General features: G+C 36.3%; 1 protein-coding gene across 2 annotated transcripts in view; it reads right to left on the reverse strand.

The window, feature by feature from the left end:
• adamts3 (ADAM metallopeptidase with thrombospondin type 1 motif, 3) overlaps window positions 1–16,731 on the reverse strand; it is a 200,136-nt gene that overhangs the window by 87,368 nt on the left and 96,037 nt on the right. For both annotated transcript variants that reach the window (XM_056458158.1, XM_056458157.1), the window contains exons 8-10: window positions 10,955–11,060; window positions 8,419–8,562; window positions 4,656–4,788 (exon numbers count right to left, since the gene is read on the reverse strand). In XM_056458158.1, coding sequence (XP_056314133.1) covers window positions 4,656–4,788; window positions 8,419–8,562; window positions 10,955–11,060 — 383 coding nt within the window. The remainder of the gene's footprint in view (window positions 1–4,655; window positions 4,789–8,418; window positions 8,563–10,954; window positions 11,061–16,731) is intronic.

The raw sequence follows: 16,731 nt of genomic DNA on the forward strand, positions 1-16,731 counted from the left end.
TAATTCACGTCAGCTGTGGTTTCCTCCACCTTTGTTTTTAGGTATAAAGCACAATAGATGCAAACATCACAATGCAATGTTCATGACCACTGCTCACAATTAACCTGATTATGTTTATTTTCAAATGTAAATGGGTAGCAGTTATTTATCACTACATTTGGGGGGTTGATAATGAAAAATGAATGTGAATCAGAAGGCATAATTTCATAAATGACAATGTTGTCCACGCGAGGCTGATACACAGCTGGACTACTGTGCACAGCTTTCTCTATTCATCAAGCACAGCAGGAGAATGTGGCACACACATTTTACTGGAACACACTGGGAACTGCAGAATATATATTTAAAGCCAAAAGTAAACAAATAAATAAGAAAGACGTAAACAAATAATTAAAATGACAGCCTGGAACACAAGATTCAGAGACGAAACTAATGGATGACAGCTGAAATACAAGGTTCATCTCTGAGCTTTGGCTTTGCCAAAAACAGTGCTGCTTATTTGCAATGCCATGTCAAGTAGGAAGTCTCAGACGTATGCTTAATAACTGGACGGATATGCCCAGGGGAGAAACAGCGCTATGTTAGAGGCATAGATGGGAAGGACTGTTTCTGTAAAATGAACTTCAATTCAAAGCCCCTAACAAGCCCCTTGGCAAGAAGCTGAACTAAAGCATATCACTTGTTTTTAGCTTTGTCGCTGGCTCAGAGCTTTATATCACTTTTGTGCACCACATTGTACAAAATCCAATTTCAATTGCCAGATAATTCTTTTTCATGTTATTAAAGTTGGCATGAAATTAAATGAAAGTGATTAGGTATGATTCATGTGCCTTTCACCTTAAACCAATTCTTTGTTTGGCTTTAAAAAATAATTGTAGCATAGTTTTTATAATTTTGTAACTTTTTATTACAGTATTAGGGTGTTTACATTGCAAAAATTGCTTTTCTTAATACATTTTATGTCTTATTTCTAGTCTAAATATCAAAAAATTCTTAAATCAATGTGCATTTTCTAGACATGCAAAAAATTGTTGTCTAAAAACAAAATAAAAGACCTAAAGCTATGTTCACACTGCAACCAGTTGTGGCTCAAATCTGATTTTTTTGCCCACATGTGACTCAGGTAATGACAGTGTGAACAGCCCAAACCACATGGAATCTGGTCGTTTCAGTTCTGATTTGTGGCACTTTCATGTTTAGTATTAAATCAGACACAGATCTGATGTTTTGCAATCCGGCCACAGTGTGAACGGCTATATACTGTAGGATTTCATGTGACATTTACATAATCTTTGGGCGACATGCGTCATCATTCTGTGCTGGAAACATCATCTTCTTCTCAGCAGCATAGTAGAATGGCACACAGGGCGATTACTTTACCACAGAAAGTTGGTTGTTCTTTTTTTTTAAATTTTGAAGTCAAAACTGGTGCTTGTTAACCAATCTGGTTAACAATTGGGGCACGTTGTTGTTTATACCGCAGTAAAATGAAATAATGCAAACGGAAATAAACCAACTCCGCCTTCACAATTCAGTCTGCGGCTGCTCATTAACCCTTGATGAGTTCACTTAACCAGTGGTTAGTAAGACGCGCCCCGCGGTTGTCATAAATCACAAATTGTCAGGGTTTTCAATCACAAGTGACTTATTGTAAGTTTAAATGATTAAATACAGATTAGCAGTAGCAGAACAACCCTTTACAGTTCATAAAATACACCACAGTTGTCTGTGAAAAGGGTAATAATCATATTAAACGTAATCTGACACTGTGCTTACTTCATACAGTATACACGTGTGCATAATTAGACATTCTGTGCTCTCCGTAATTGTACTTTTTCGCATGTGGGTCAGTTTAGGAACAGGATTGGTTCACACTGCAAATCTGATATTGGCCACATTTATAACAACAATGTAAAAAGCTATGCAAAAAAATCAGAGCTGAGAAAAAATCAGATTTGAGCACTAAGCTTAAGTATAAGAAAAGCCTTTTTTTTCATGTTTTCATCCTTTTAGAAGCTTCGAGGACTTAGTTAGCAGCCTAATTGCAAAAAAAATACATTCAGAACAAACATTCAATCTTTTTTCAATAATTTGCGCTCCACAGAACCCTGTATGAGTTTGAAATAAGAAAAAAAAAAAAAAAACTGATGAATTTCATGAATGTCAAATGTAGCTCTTTCATAGTAATGTGCTTATTAAACATTCAACATTCAGCTGCACGTTATAGAATAACAGATGAAAAAGAATTGCTGCAAAATAACTTTCTTTACCAGAAACTCCTCAGAGAGCTAATTAAAATGTCACACTACAAATGCGAGAACCAACAAATAGTTTATGACAAACATTTTGTTTACAAGCCTACTATAATCTAATTGTTGTCTATCAATGGCAATGACAGAAGGGCCCCTTTTATTCAAGTCTTCAGAGAGCCAACTGTTTAAAGCAGGACTAGAACATTTGATTGGGATGTGAGTTTATCCAGGGCTGTGGCGCACAGCTTGGCACATATTGTTTAGGCATGGCGGTAAGGTTGAGAGGAAGGATCACAGCATGCTGGTCTTGTTTACTAGTGTTACAGCCTTTGATGACAGAATGCCAAACATCTTGCCATCTGCTGCGTCTCAGTGTCAGGCCATAAATCAGGTGTGAGGCTCGTTTACTTGACACTGTACCTGTGATTTGTACTTTGCAGCAACCATTCATTTCACACTAGAAAGTATGTAGCGTTGAGGTTTTGGAGGAGTTATTCAATTGTTCAAAACATTCTAAAATTCAAAGGCCAGATACTAATACTGAATATATAAAGAGTTAAGCTGCAAAAATCTGGAAATTTTCTCTTATGTTCCGTTATTTCATGTTAAAAGCAATGTTCATTCATTCATTTTCTTTTCGGCTTAGTCTCTTTATTAATCTGGGTCGCCACAGCAGAATGAACCGCCAACTTATCCAGCATATGTTTTACGCAGTGGATGCCCTTTCAGCTGCAACCCATCCCTGGGAAACATCCATACACATTCATTCACACTTACACACTATCAACAATTTAGCCTTCCCAATTCACCTGTACCGCATGTCTTTGGACTGTGGGGGAAACCGGAGCACCCACACGAATGCAGGGAGAACATGCAAACTCCACATAGAAACGCCAACTGACCCAGCCGAGGCTCGAACCAGCGACCTTCTTGCTGTGCGGCGACAGCACCACCTACTGCGCCACTGCGTCGCCCTTGTTAAAAGCAATGTAAATAACATATTTTTTTGCCATAAAAGTGAAATTACTAAACCTATTATAAGAGCCTGGGAAAACACTAATTTTAGAAGAAACTTTCAGATGGTTTCTTCACGCACAGTGGTGCAATTTGTCACATGCAGTCGCGCTCTGTGCTGCAGCAGTAAAGGCCGCCTTTTCATAAAAAAAAAACATTTTTGTACTTTACGCAATATCCAACAGGTGGCGCAAGGAACAATCACTTTTCTATTGTCGGGCCAATGCAGTTTTTAAAAAACATAAATTTGAATGAGAACATTGCCATTTTGAAAACACAAAACTGAACAGAAATGAAATTGCTGGAGTTAATTTACTCACTGTGAAATTGTTTTTATTATATTTTTATTGAGGCATTTATTTTTATGCTTCAAAAATAAATATCATTCAAACCCCTAGCATCATTTACGTTGGAGGCTCGTCAAAGCTACGTTTTTAGATCGTGATTGTTAGTTGATCCACAACATTTCGTTTTTAGCGAACAAACCATCATAAAAAAACTCGATACTATTGATGAGACGATCATGATTAGCCTATTTAATTTCCTTTGCTTCTCTATGTGTGCGCTGCTACAGTAATATCAATTCGGTATATTCACTATGTTACATAACTGCCGCCAACTGGTCATGTCTTTCTTGTGTTAGACCATTTTGTGCTGTACCGCGCAGTACTGCAGCATTGCGTGTGGTCACGTTCATTCACTTGCACATTCTCAGTAGCCACATCCGTTGATGTTTCTGCTTTTGAACTCTCTCTATATACACAGTGGTGTGAAAAAGTTAAAAATATACAGTTGAAGTCAGAATTATTAGTCCTCCTGAATTATTAGCCCCCTGTATATTTTTCCCCCAATTTCTGTTAAACGAATAGACATTTTTTTCAACACATTTCTAATCATAAGTTTTAATAGCTAATTTCTAATATCTGATTTATTTTATCTTTGCCATGATGACAGTAAATAATATTTTACTAGATATTTTTCAAGACACTAATATTCAGCTTAAAGTGATATTTAACGGCTTAACTAGGTTAATTAGGTTAACTATGCAAGTTAAGGTAATTAGGCAAGTTATTGTATAGCAATGGTATGTTCTGTAGACAGTCAAAACAAAAAAAAACCTTGCTCTAAGGAGGCTAATAATATTGACCTTAAAATTAAATTGACTCTACATGTTTGTATAGTGAAAATGTGTAAAATTATATATACACATTATTATTCAGAAGTGAAATGTGGCATAGAAATAGTTCAAAAATATGTCAAGATTAAAGACCATTGACGGAGATCTCAATAAGTCATTCGTTAAAAAACAAAATATTAAGATTTGCTTGGTTTAATGACTGACATTTATCAGTTCTGTCAAGGGAGAATATAGCCTCTAGCTACACTCACTGAAGTACAGATTTTGTATCCAACTCCAAAATCGAAACGGCACTGCTCATCCATGGAGTAATTGATGCCGGGAAGTTCAGGGAGCTGCGGCCAGTCATGTTTGAAGGGGTCATCCAGCAGGCAGTCATATGAACTGTGAAAAACAAACAGAAAACAGTTAGTACAGCTGTTAAAGTAAACCCAATATTAGCCATGTTTAATGAACGAAGCCACTTCTAAAGTTCAGCTGCGACCAATGAGCCTAAAGTGGACAGTATGATGCAATAAAATAGAACTTGAAATATTTTAGATGTGTCATATGATTCATATCATTTAAGTGGAGACCATAAGAAAAAAAGAAACATTATTTAATATCCATGAAATTAATTATTAACAATAAATGTTTAAGATAAAAATTACAATGAGGCCAGGACTTGCAAAGAAAGTGCTTTCAAACTTTCAAACTACAAAGATTTTGAACTTCAAAAAGGCTCATCACAGATATACTTTACCAATTAAATTGGGGTCAGTGATGATCTGCTCAAAATTTTCTGGTAAAAAGCGAAGCCTTTCATTATCAGAATTTTCTTGATCATCTGCATTTTTTCAGGAGCACTGTGCATGTTGAAGTTGATGAGAGAATCGTTGTTATTTATAATTGACAAAAAATGCACATTCATCAGTTGTATTGGTAAGCACAGACATGTCCCATTTCCTTCTCAAAAACAAATCAATTTGTTTTGTGTGCATAGAGGAAAACGCATTCATTATATGCGGCTCAGAAGCTAGAGAGAACAGTGACCACTTGAAACTCAATAGACAATGGTGAAAAGGCTTTTCCTGTCATAAAGAGCTGATCAACACCTCATTTATATTTGCTGCAGCGAGTTGAAAAGATTCATGGGTAATTTACATCCCATCAGTCCTTGACCATGATTGGATTAACCCTGGACTCAGAGAAGTATATAAATTCAAAAACGCTTAAGTAGCACTGGATGTCTTCAGAACTGATTGAATGAATCAACGAGAGCTAAAATGAATAAATGACCTCAAATTGAAAGGTTTATTACAGAAATACAGCCCAGAACCTTTAGCCCCAACTTTACTGTGCATAACAAATCTCAAATGGGATCTTTTTGCTGTTGGACCACGCCATCTCAATAATTACAGATTTTTTTTTCTTTGTCTTGATCTTTTCTTAAAGAGACAGATCACTTGAAACTCTGATTCTGTGACGTGTTTTTTCCCATCAGCTCTCACATGGTCACCCACTGAAGTTAAGCAGGGCTGCGATTAGTTAGTACGTGGATGGGAGACCACATGGGAAACTGCTGCTGGAGGTTGTGCAAGTGAGGCCAGCAGGGTGTGCTCACCTTATGCTCTGTGTGGATTCTAATGCCCCAGTATAGTGAAGGGGAAGCTATGCTGTAGCAATACGAAGCCATACAATCACCCCTGGGCAATTGGAGAGATCACCCAGGGCAGCATCTTGCTGGGGCCGAAGTGCCCCAGTAAAAATCAGCCGTGGCCGAATAAAAGCTTGAGATTTGATTTACTTTATGCAAGTGTAATAATTTAGAGTGGTAATCCCAAAATAAAGACGTTAGGGGACATTTACATTTGGCGTCTTTTGCATCTGCAAATTTGTTATTCTCTATGTGCAACTGAAATAACGCTGCTGAAAGCAAACTGACGTATGCACGCAGAAAACCATTCCCACGCGCCTCACACATGCCATTCCTGCTTGATACTGATGCACTGCTCCTGCTCCCAGTGTGATTTCTGGTTATGTACATGCACGCTGATAAAATATCTTACGCTTATCCACTGTGAAACCAGAGTAACATCCTTTTATGCAGAGGTCTCTGCTAGCAGCAAGTTTTGCTAGTTGAAAAACAAAAGTTTATAAAATATGATGATGATGATGATCTTATTTTGACTAAGTAATGTTTGATGGTGGTGGGTGGGTGGGGGGGGGGGGTATGGTTGCCGTGCTCCAGTAGAGCTTTATGTCTAGCCATGACCCTGGGTTAAGTTTAACTTTAATGAGCTATATGACGTTATATAACTGACAATTTTGCAGCAAAAAAGGCAAGAAAGTTCCAGATGTGTGGAAATATTAGTAAAATTTCAGTTTGTTTGTATGCTGTCTGAATTGCCTATTTGAGACAATTACATGAGTTCCAATGGGCGTAATAAAAAGTCAACCACATAGTGTCTCCTTTATACAGGCTTTCTGCGGATTTCATTAAGTTAAATTTATGACTTTTTAAGACATTTTAAGACCATTATAAATACAATTTCAGACTCACAAAGGGGGGGTCGGGGGTTGTATATGGGGTGGTTCGCCCAGGGTGCCATTTAAACTAGAATCGCCACTGAGCATACTTCCTTAAACCGAGGTCCTCTTATTATTATTATTATTATTATTATTATTATTATTATTATTATTATTATTCATTCATTCATTTTCTTTTTGGCTTAGTCCCTTTATTAATCCGGGGTCACCACAGCGGAACGAACCGCTAACTTATCCAGTATATGTTTTACACAACGGATGCCCTTTCAGCAACAACCCATCACGGGGCAACACCCATACACTCCCATTCACACACATACACTATGAACAATTTAGCTTACCCAATTCACCTAAAGTGCATGTCTTTGGACTGAAACCGGAGCATCCGGAGGAAACCCATGTGCAAACTCCACACAGAAATGCCAACTGACTCAGTCGAGGCTCGAACCAGTGACCTTCTTGCAGTGAGGCGACAGCACTACCCACTGCACCACTGCACTGCCCTATTATTATTATTATTATTATTAGTAGTAGTAGTAGTAGTAGTAGTAGTAGTAGTAGTAGTAGTAGTAGTAGTAGTAGTAGTAGTAGTAGTAGTAGTAGTATTAGTAGTATTATTATTATTATTATATGAGGAGTATGGGGGAAAATTCTAATTATTTTGTTATGAACCACAAAGAAAACAGGTTCTTGTTTGGATGCCATGACAGTGTGCAAATGACAAACTTTGTATTTGCATGTGAAGTGTCTGGAAAATGCTTATATGAATGAAAAAAACAGTGCTTTTCACATAATTCACTTTCTAACAATAACTTCAAAGTATCCCAGGTGCAGAACAAAGCATCAGCCTGTAAAACAAACCGTGAATGGCATTTTTATGTTGTTGTTGTTGTTTCTGTAAAAGCTCCCATGCAGATGAAGCTGTTATGTCTTTTGATATGCTGCATTGTTTCTAAATCATCACTTCAAAGAAGGTTCAGAATCAAAACAGACATTAATCGGATCTTAAACACCTTTGTAAGTACTTACTTTGCAAAAACAAAACCCCTACAAGATGTGATTCATTAATATGCTGCTGGAGCTATGAAGAAACGTCGTTATCATCAAGGCTAAAGCAGCAATTACGGGTTGGTTTAGAGTTAATCCCTGTCAGCCGTGTTGTCTGTAAACTGTCGGATATCACATCAATCTATTGACCAGTTAAATTAAAGCCCTTTGATCTCAAGCTTCTACTCTCTCTCTCTGCAAATGACCTATTGGTGACTCTAATTCAGGTAAACAAACAGTCGACTGAACTCGAGGTGACATTATACAAAGCCGAGCCCCAGTCAAAACACAGGCTCAAGTGGCATATGAGGAATACTTATCAAAAGCAAATCTGTGAAGAGCAATATTTCCATTCAAAATATGCACATAAGTTGAAGGCTTACCAGTTTCTAGATAAAACACGGCGAGATGTGAGAAGAGAGAGATGTGTGAACTCACTGAATGTATCTCTTCAGCTCTTGCCCACTGCACATGGACCAATGGTAGCGGTGGAAAGCTGCTTGCACCAGAGGGGCCATCACACTTCCCATGGCTGTTTCGTCACCGCAGCGGTTGCCCTGGCCGTCATGCTCCATTCCCAATCTACAGACAAAAGCAGGATTATGGTAAGCAGGAACATTTACATGCAGCAATGGCCAGAAGTACTATTTTCCACCCCAATTAGCATAGTTATAGCTACATGGGGATGAACCTCCAGCACCTTCCAAGATTAGTATTGGATATAAAATTGCAAAAGCACACTGTGAATCAACCGAGCGAGAGACAACAAAGTAATTGAAGCTATGACTGATTTTAATCTGACTATTTGGCCTAACTAGCTGTGACATTTTGTCGGTCATTTTGGTTATTTATGTAGGCAGTAGACCCACCAACACAAACATCTAATTGGATCAAGCCCTGCTCCCCATTTGTATCACTGTAAATATCAAACAATATTGATGATTAAATACTATATAAATAATAAAATAAATAATTAGAACTTTTAAGCATCTAAACAGAGAATTCAGAATATACCATTTCAATACAATAAAATGTAATAAAATATTATTATAAATTAACATATACAGTAGAAGTCAGAATTATTAGCCCCACCTGAATTATTAGCCCCGTTAATTTTTTCCCCACTTTCCTGTTTAACGGAGAGAAGATTTTTTCAACACATTTCTAAACCTATTAGTTTTAATAACTCATTTCTAATAACTGATTTATTTTATCTTTGCCATGAAGACAGTAAATATTATTTGACTAGATAATTTAAGACACTTCTATACAGCTTAAAGTGACATTTAAAGGCTTGACTAGGTTAATTAGGTTAACTAGGCAGGTTAAGGTAATTAAGCATGCTATTGTATACTGATGGTTTGTTCTGTAGACTATCAAAAATATATACAGCTTAAAGGGGCTAATAATTTTGTCCTTAAAATGCTTTTTTTTTAATTCCTTTCTCTGTTAATCATCATTGGGGAAATATTTAAAAGAGGGAAAAAATGTCAATGGGGGGCTAATAAATCTGACTTCAACTGTATAATGTGATTTATTCCTGTGTATCCAAATTAAATTTTCAGATTAATTACTGCAGTCTTTAGAGTTACATGATCCTTCAGATATAATTCTGAAATATTGATTTAGCGCTCGGCAAAAATTTCATAGTATTATTAATGATGAAAACATTGTGTTTTGCTTAATTTGCTTGTAATAAAAATAATAATAAATGATGGAATCTTGTTTCCCAGTGATGGGTAGCAGATGAAAGGGTATCCGCTGCGTATAACATATGCTGGATAAGTTGGCGGTCCATTCCGCTGTGGCAACCCCAGATTAATAAACAAACTAAGTCCAAAAGAAAATGAATGAATGAATGAATGAATGAATGAATGAATGAACGAATGAATGAATAAACGAATGAATGAATGAATGATCGAACGAACGAACGAACGAATGAATGAATGAATAAATGAATGAATGAATAAATGAATAAATGAACAAAGGAGCTTGCTTATAAATTTATTCACATCTTTCAAATTTTCGTTACCCCAAACTTTTAAGCGTTTGTAGGTCTGCAATTGTCTGTATTTAAATATAACTAGCACTAATAATATATAATCACAGTATAATTAATCTAATAATAACACCTATTCTTACATTACAAATGTCAAACAGATGCTGAAGTTTGTGCAGGGACTACTATGGAAACAGGAAGCACAAAGGCTTAAGAGGAAATCAATTCTTTGTGGCTGCTAGCCAGAAAATTACAATCTCAGAGGTCCTGACATCTCGCTTTGAATTAAATCAAATGTTATTTCTGTCAGTGCTAATACCAAACTGAATGGATGTCTGTCAGCAGGACGGTGGCCAGATACAGAATAAAAATGGTTTACCAGCTTTTGTCATGTGCACACTGAAGCATTTGAAAGAGAGTTGCAAAGGGTAAAGTCCTGGACAATAGTTTCAATACTGAGAAGAAGATAAGGAGGTTGACTCCACGGCTTATCTAGGTGTAGGTGGTAAGTTTTTTTTTTTTTTTTATAAAACCCTTTTGTTTTCAGAAGCAAGACTGAATGCTGATTCTAAGCATGAGATCAAAAATTTGCTTAAAAGATGTTTTGAGTGTGAGTTTATATTAAGTAGGATAGTAAGTACAAAGTATTATCTATCACGTATCCTGACGTCTTTCTCTTTATCACATCTTCAAAAGATGTGCAAGTACACTCATATGAGACATCCACATTTTGTGGTCTCGTTTTATTTCTCTGAATAGTGGCCTCACCTTGAGTGTTTAAAGTGCAGCATATTGGCCATGACAATTTATCTGAAAACATGTATTCAGTAAGGTTTACAACCCGAACCAAATCTATTTTGAATTAAAATTCAAAACCACAAGCATGGAACAGAGTGTACCAACATAAAACACTTTTTAAGAGCTAACGTCAGTGTATAAAGCCTGAAAAGAACCTGGTTATGTTTAAAAACCTACACATGTCCTGTCTCATGGGCTACAACAAAAGCAGAAGAGAAGCCGTCTTCATGATTGAGGGTGCAGCTGCGGACAGGGTGGCACATCCCGGTGACAGGGGCATATCCTGAGAGTGAGTGAGTGACAGAGACAGACAGAGAGGATGAAAGAGTTATTAGGGTTTATTTATTCTGTCATAACTTGCCCAGTGATTCTGCATTCTGACAGTTTGCTGCTTGGTGTAATTATAATGCTTTGAGTTGAGTGATGCTGACAACTCTGAGTTATTTCCTTCTCTTTTGTATGAAATTAAATGGCCTGTTTTACTAACGATTCAAATTCATATTTGAAAGAGGATTAGAGAGGGAGGGAAGCAAATGTACTTCATCCAAAGGTGTCAGAAAGTGCCAAAACAATGTCAACCTACCATCTCTCAGTACATCATGTTTTGTTGTGTAGGACAAAGATAGCCACTTTGTTGTAGGTGTAATACAGTGAACTATGCAACTGCTTAAACCAGGGGTTTTCAAACTGCCAAACTGGGGTGCGCCCCACACCTATTAAGGGAGGCGCGAGAAATTGAGGCGTATACTCCAGTAAATTATGATGATGAATTTTATGTGCTCACTAGAGTGAATCTGATTAATGTAAGCTCCACATCTAACTATCAGGCACATGTAGAGTTTATGCGTTCGAGTAAAATATATGCAAATAAAATGGAGCAGGTGCTTTTTTAAATGAATGAATGAAAGTCAAACCGGTGAGCCTTCTGACAAAAAAGTGCCCTTCTAAATCAAATCAGTAGGATGCCCATCTGGATATTTCACTAACTTTGAAGACACTACTGACTACGCTTATATGGACATCTGTAATCTAGTTATTTGCCTTAATACACAATAATATAATTAAGGTGTTTACGTGAAGTGATTTTATGTAAGAGTAGGATGTAAGTCCTACATGATGGTAATAGTTTGATTGAGGTGGTTACTTCAATAATGCCACTAATAGGCCTATATTCATACTCCACGTCTTAATTGCATTTCTGTTTAGTTCAGTTATGACTTTAGTCGGATTAAAATAATTTTAAAAATCGCTGTTTTCATGGTGACTCTTAATCAGAGTATTGTCTTAATCATATTAAAATCATATTAAAGTATTGTTGCCCATGTTAATGTACTCAATGTTCGACCTAACCACACCATCAGGGCTCTGTGAACATGGATTTGTGAAGCAGCATTTTCTGTATGTATGTACATCAAAAGCAAGTATGCTATGGCTCACGCTTGTTGACAGTGAAAGATGATTTACGGTGAGTTGTGTGAGGAATCCAACCATGTTGTCCTCACAGAAACAGTTTCAGTGTAATTAATGCTACGCACTTTAAACGCAGCAAGTAATATGTGAATGATGTTTGCACATGCATTATAATTTTGGCTCGTGGGAGGGGGGGTTGCGAGTGAAATTTGCCAAACTTGGGGGGGGGGGGGGGGGGGGGTGTCCTAAAAGTTTGAAAACCCCTGGCTTAAACTAATTGACAATGTGTCAATCAAAAACAAGTAATGTGTAAATGCATTTTCATATACATTTTTTGCAACCCAGGCTCATTCTGAAAACGTAGCCAGATATATATTTCTGGAAATCGTGAAATACATTCCAGGAGGTATGTTTCTTGCAGTTTTTTTTTTTTTTTTGCAAATTCCCCAGAGGCCGCTATGTACGCATTTGAGATCTCAAATTTCTCTGGCGAGTGCCATTCCCACCTGCTCTTCATGCGTAAATTCACCAGAGGCCGCTGTCAACTGACTGACTGACCAACCGACCAATCCCCTCACACTCCCCCTTCCACCCAACCAATAGTGTTTTAAAAAGCACCTATTGACCAGCGCCCACCCCCTTTCTTAAACGCAACTGACAGTGTTTTGAAAAGCAATCCAGATTTTCAGATTTTACCACATTCTCATCCTGTTATTTACTTGCTGATTTAATTTTTTTTTTTGCTTTTGTTTTTGTCTTACCCGCTTTCTGGAACCGTTCTTCACCGGACTTGAGCCCTGTCATCACGGTCAACTCCTGTCTGCATCTCTAGTCTGCCCACATACATGACGAGCTAACTTGACAAACTGGTAACATCGGGAAAGTCATCCATACGGAGGTAAGTGGTCAGCTGCTAGTGTGAAAAGGAACAGCGTCATACTGCCCCATAGCTTTCATTTTAAAGATGAAATGCAGCCATACGTACTTCTGGCTACATAATTTGCGATCTCCAGAAATGCACATAGGGCTACGTTTGAGAATGAGCATAGGTTGAATTTTTAGGTAACGTAATATGTTGTTCAAAAAGGATTTTGTTTTAATTTGTTTTAAGTGCAATAACATTCACCATACTCTGTAAAAAAAGATATCTGTTAATTACCAGACTTTTGAATTTAAACATTCAACTCAGCATCTTAACAGAGTGACATGTTAAAAGTTTAAAACAGTACATTATGCAAGACATATATAATTAAGTGTGTAAAACATTCAAAACGTACTGGCAGTTTATTACCAGGCTTTTGTCCCAAAATGTATATAACCAATATAGACAACATGTCATCTGTTAAAAATGTCACTTCTTTCACAACGTTTTCAAACGTTTCAACATCATACAGAGCTCAGCATATATAAGTACACCCTTCACAAATCTATCTTTTAAATTCATATTTTTAATAGGAAGCTATACAGTATTATATTTGTGCATATCCATTAGATTAGTCAGTACTGAAGCCAAATCTGGAGCTAGTCTAACAGAATAAGGTACAATAACAGTCCAAAAACTAGTACAGCCAAATTTATATGTTATAGAAAAATATTAAATACAAATTTTACAAAGAGGAAAAATTAAGAGAAGCAAAAAAAAATGGAAAATTTAATTGAAATTTTGTCGGTTGTAATCTTTTGCTTGCAATATTTTGCTTGAACTTAACTGTATTATCTTTCAATTTCTAAATATGTTTAGTGAGTCAAGTATTATTTTAATAAATATATCTGTTTAATAAATCAGTTTTGTTTAAATGCACCAAAATACATTGCCTATATTCATTGAAAAATGGATACAAATATTCATTTTTAAAATGGGGTGTACTCAATTATGCTGAGCACTGTATGTTGTTGGAGGAAAGATCCCGCAATGCAATACAAAACCATAAATAAACAGGGGGGGGAAATATGAAAAATTGCTAATAAATAAATACTCCTTAAATACAAAATATGGAAATTTCTAATTAATGTATATTTTTAATAGTGTAGTATACTTTTTATCGTGTGCTAATATTCATTCTGATCAACCAAACACTGAAACATGACTTAACAAAAGGCAAAGTTAGAGACCTTCCCGACTAATCCAGTAAATAATGTTAGTTATTAAATTATTACACATTTCATCCAAAAAATGGACACACTGTCATATTTTAATCACCCCCATATGGGGCTTTCTTCTGCCATGATGTCATAGAATGTGTTCTTACAGAATAATAATAATAATAATAATAATAATAATAATAATAATAATAGTAATAATAATAATAATAATAATAATAATTATTATTATTATTATTATTTTGTATATATTATATTTTTCAGTACTGGGTTGCAGCATGAAAGGGCATTTCGCAGCGTAAAATGTCCGCTGCTGGATAAGTTGGTGGTTCATTCCACTGTGGCAACCCCTAATGAATAAAGGCACAAAGCTGAAGGAAAATGAATGAATGAATGTATATATTATACTTCCTACAGGCATTGGAAACATGATTTTGTAGCAAATCTTCTATAGTTATGGAGGAATCTCTGGCCCTTTTTTGATTCCTTTACATATTTATCAGCTGATACAACATTGATACATCTGTCTGTTCAGTGAGTTTTATATATAAACCCTATGGCCTCAGACTAAATGGTGACTAAATGCTTTTGTTGTTGTTTGTTTTTTGTTTTTGGCATGACAAATTTGTGCTGGTGCCACTAACAATTTCCCATTGACTATCATTGGCAGTCCGTTGAGAAACATTGCTGAATGTGCCAAAAGTGCAAAACAGCATTAAGAAGCAATGTAATATAATTACATTTTTTTGTCACATTAGTTGTGCTCTTGGATTTACTAACTGTCATTAGGCTACTGTTTCACATTGCAAATTGCATAGAAACCATACTTTTCGCTTAAGTAGTGAGGTTTTTATCATTATGTGCAATTTTATAAACAATGAGGCTATTACAATTCCTACAGATGACAACATATACATAATTTAGTGCAAGCGAATCAGGTGCTGATGCCACCATGTGTTGAAAACAGTAGGAGACACTAGTGCTACCATTCTTAAATGTTAATCTGAAAGTGTGTTAAAAATTGTGAAAATAGTAATAACAGTTTTGCATGATCGATTTAAGGTTTAAAATGTGAATTTAAAGATTCAAATTCTTCTAAATTATTCAGTAAGGGCTACAATGCTCATATAACGGCTGGAGCCATGCATTCATATTACTCAAACTGTGTAGAACATACTTTAAAGGTGCAGTAGGTGATTGTCTTCAGAAACATGTTTTGTTGTGCTGGTTGAAAGTCTCTTCACATTACAATAGTAATGGTTAAAGTAAATGCTCTAAACGTATTTATATGTATTTTTATATTCTGGGTAAGGCATAAGACTAAAAAATGTTCATCCAATTGAATATTGTTGAGCCGATAATTCTGATAAGCAGCCCAAACTGTCTGTCAGCAAATCTAGATTTGTACATCTGCAGCCATTCATGTAGACTTGGCATTAGACCGTTCACGTGCGCCGTGCATTAATGTGCACAAGCGCTGCCTGTTCGTGTGCACATGAGACTGTCACAGCGGTATAAACAAACATTACATTACATTACATTACAGCTTCTCATTCAAAACATTCAGTTGTTGTTGTTTTTTTAAATAGCTGGTTATAATCGCACCAAAGCGTATTAAAAGGTAAGTAAATTATAACAGTGCAAACTTTTCTGTAATCATAGTAGTGATGTGCGTTATTTGTTTAACTCTTTAAGGTGACGTGCTGACGGACTGAATGACTGACAGGTGCATGATGCGTGAGGCTAGCAAACACAACGCAGCTTTCAGGTATGACGAACAGAGTTTCTATAATTATACTTTATTTATAGATAAAGGTCTATGGCTCTGCATACAATCACTTTATCTTGCTGGAGTTTATAGCCGTTTCACTTTACTTCAGGACGCATTAATGCCGCTCTGGAGGTCTATTGGAGACATTCATAAATATTCCTAGCAAATCTAATAAATGTTGGAGGCATAGGCCCAATCCCAATTCTACCCCTTAGCCCTTCCCCTTACCCCTACCCCTCATTTTGCGCGTTCACGTGAAGGGGTAGGGGTGTCCCAATTCTCTTTAGATTGAAGGCGTAGGGATAAGGGGAAGGGATAAATATCATTATTACGATTTTTTACGACAAACAAACATATTTTTTAAATATATTCATAACCGCATTCATGTTTTATCATCATGCTTTAAAAAACACGCTAAAATAAAAACCGCAAAATTTCTCGATCTATAATTCATAATTATGTCTCCTGTACAGCAGTCCCACAACATTCTGATATTCGGTGACACTCACATACCCTGTCAGTAATGACTAGTGGCTGGGAATGAGCTTTTTACAGTGTCTGCTATAATGGTTATGTTGTTTTTGGTGTGTTTACATAAACGAATATGGCCACGGTGTAACTGCACAGCACAGTTATGATCTTATTGACACATTAGACCATTATGATAACATAA

This window comes from Danio aesculapii, chromosome 5 (assembly GCF_903798145.1).
Source record: "Danio aesculapii chromosome 5, fDanAes4.1, whole genome shotgun sequence".
Classification (NCBI taxonomy): Eukaryota; Metazoa; Chordata; class Actinopteri; order Cypriniformes; family Danionidae; genus Danio; species Danio aesculapii.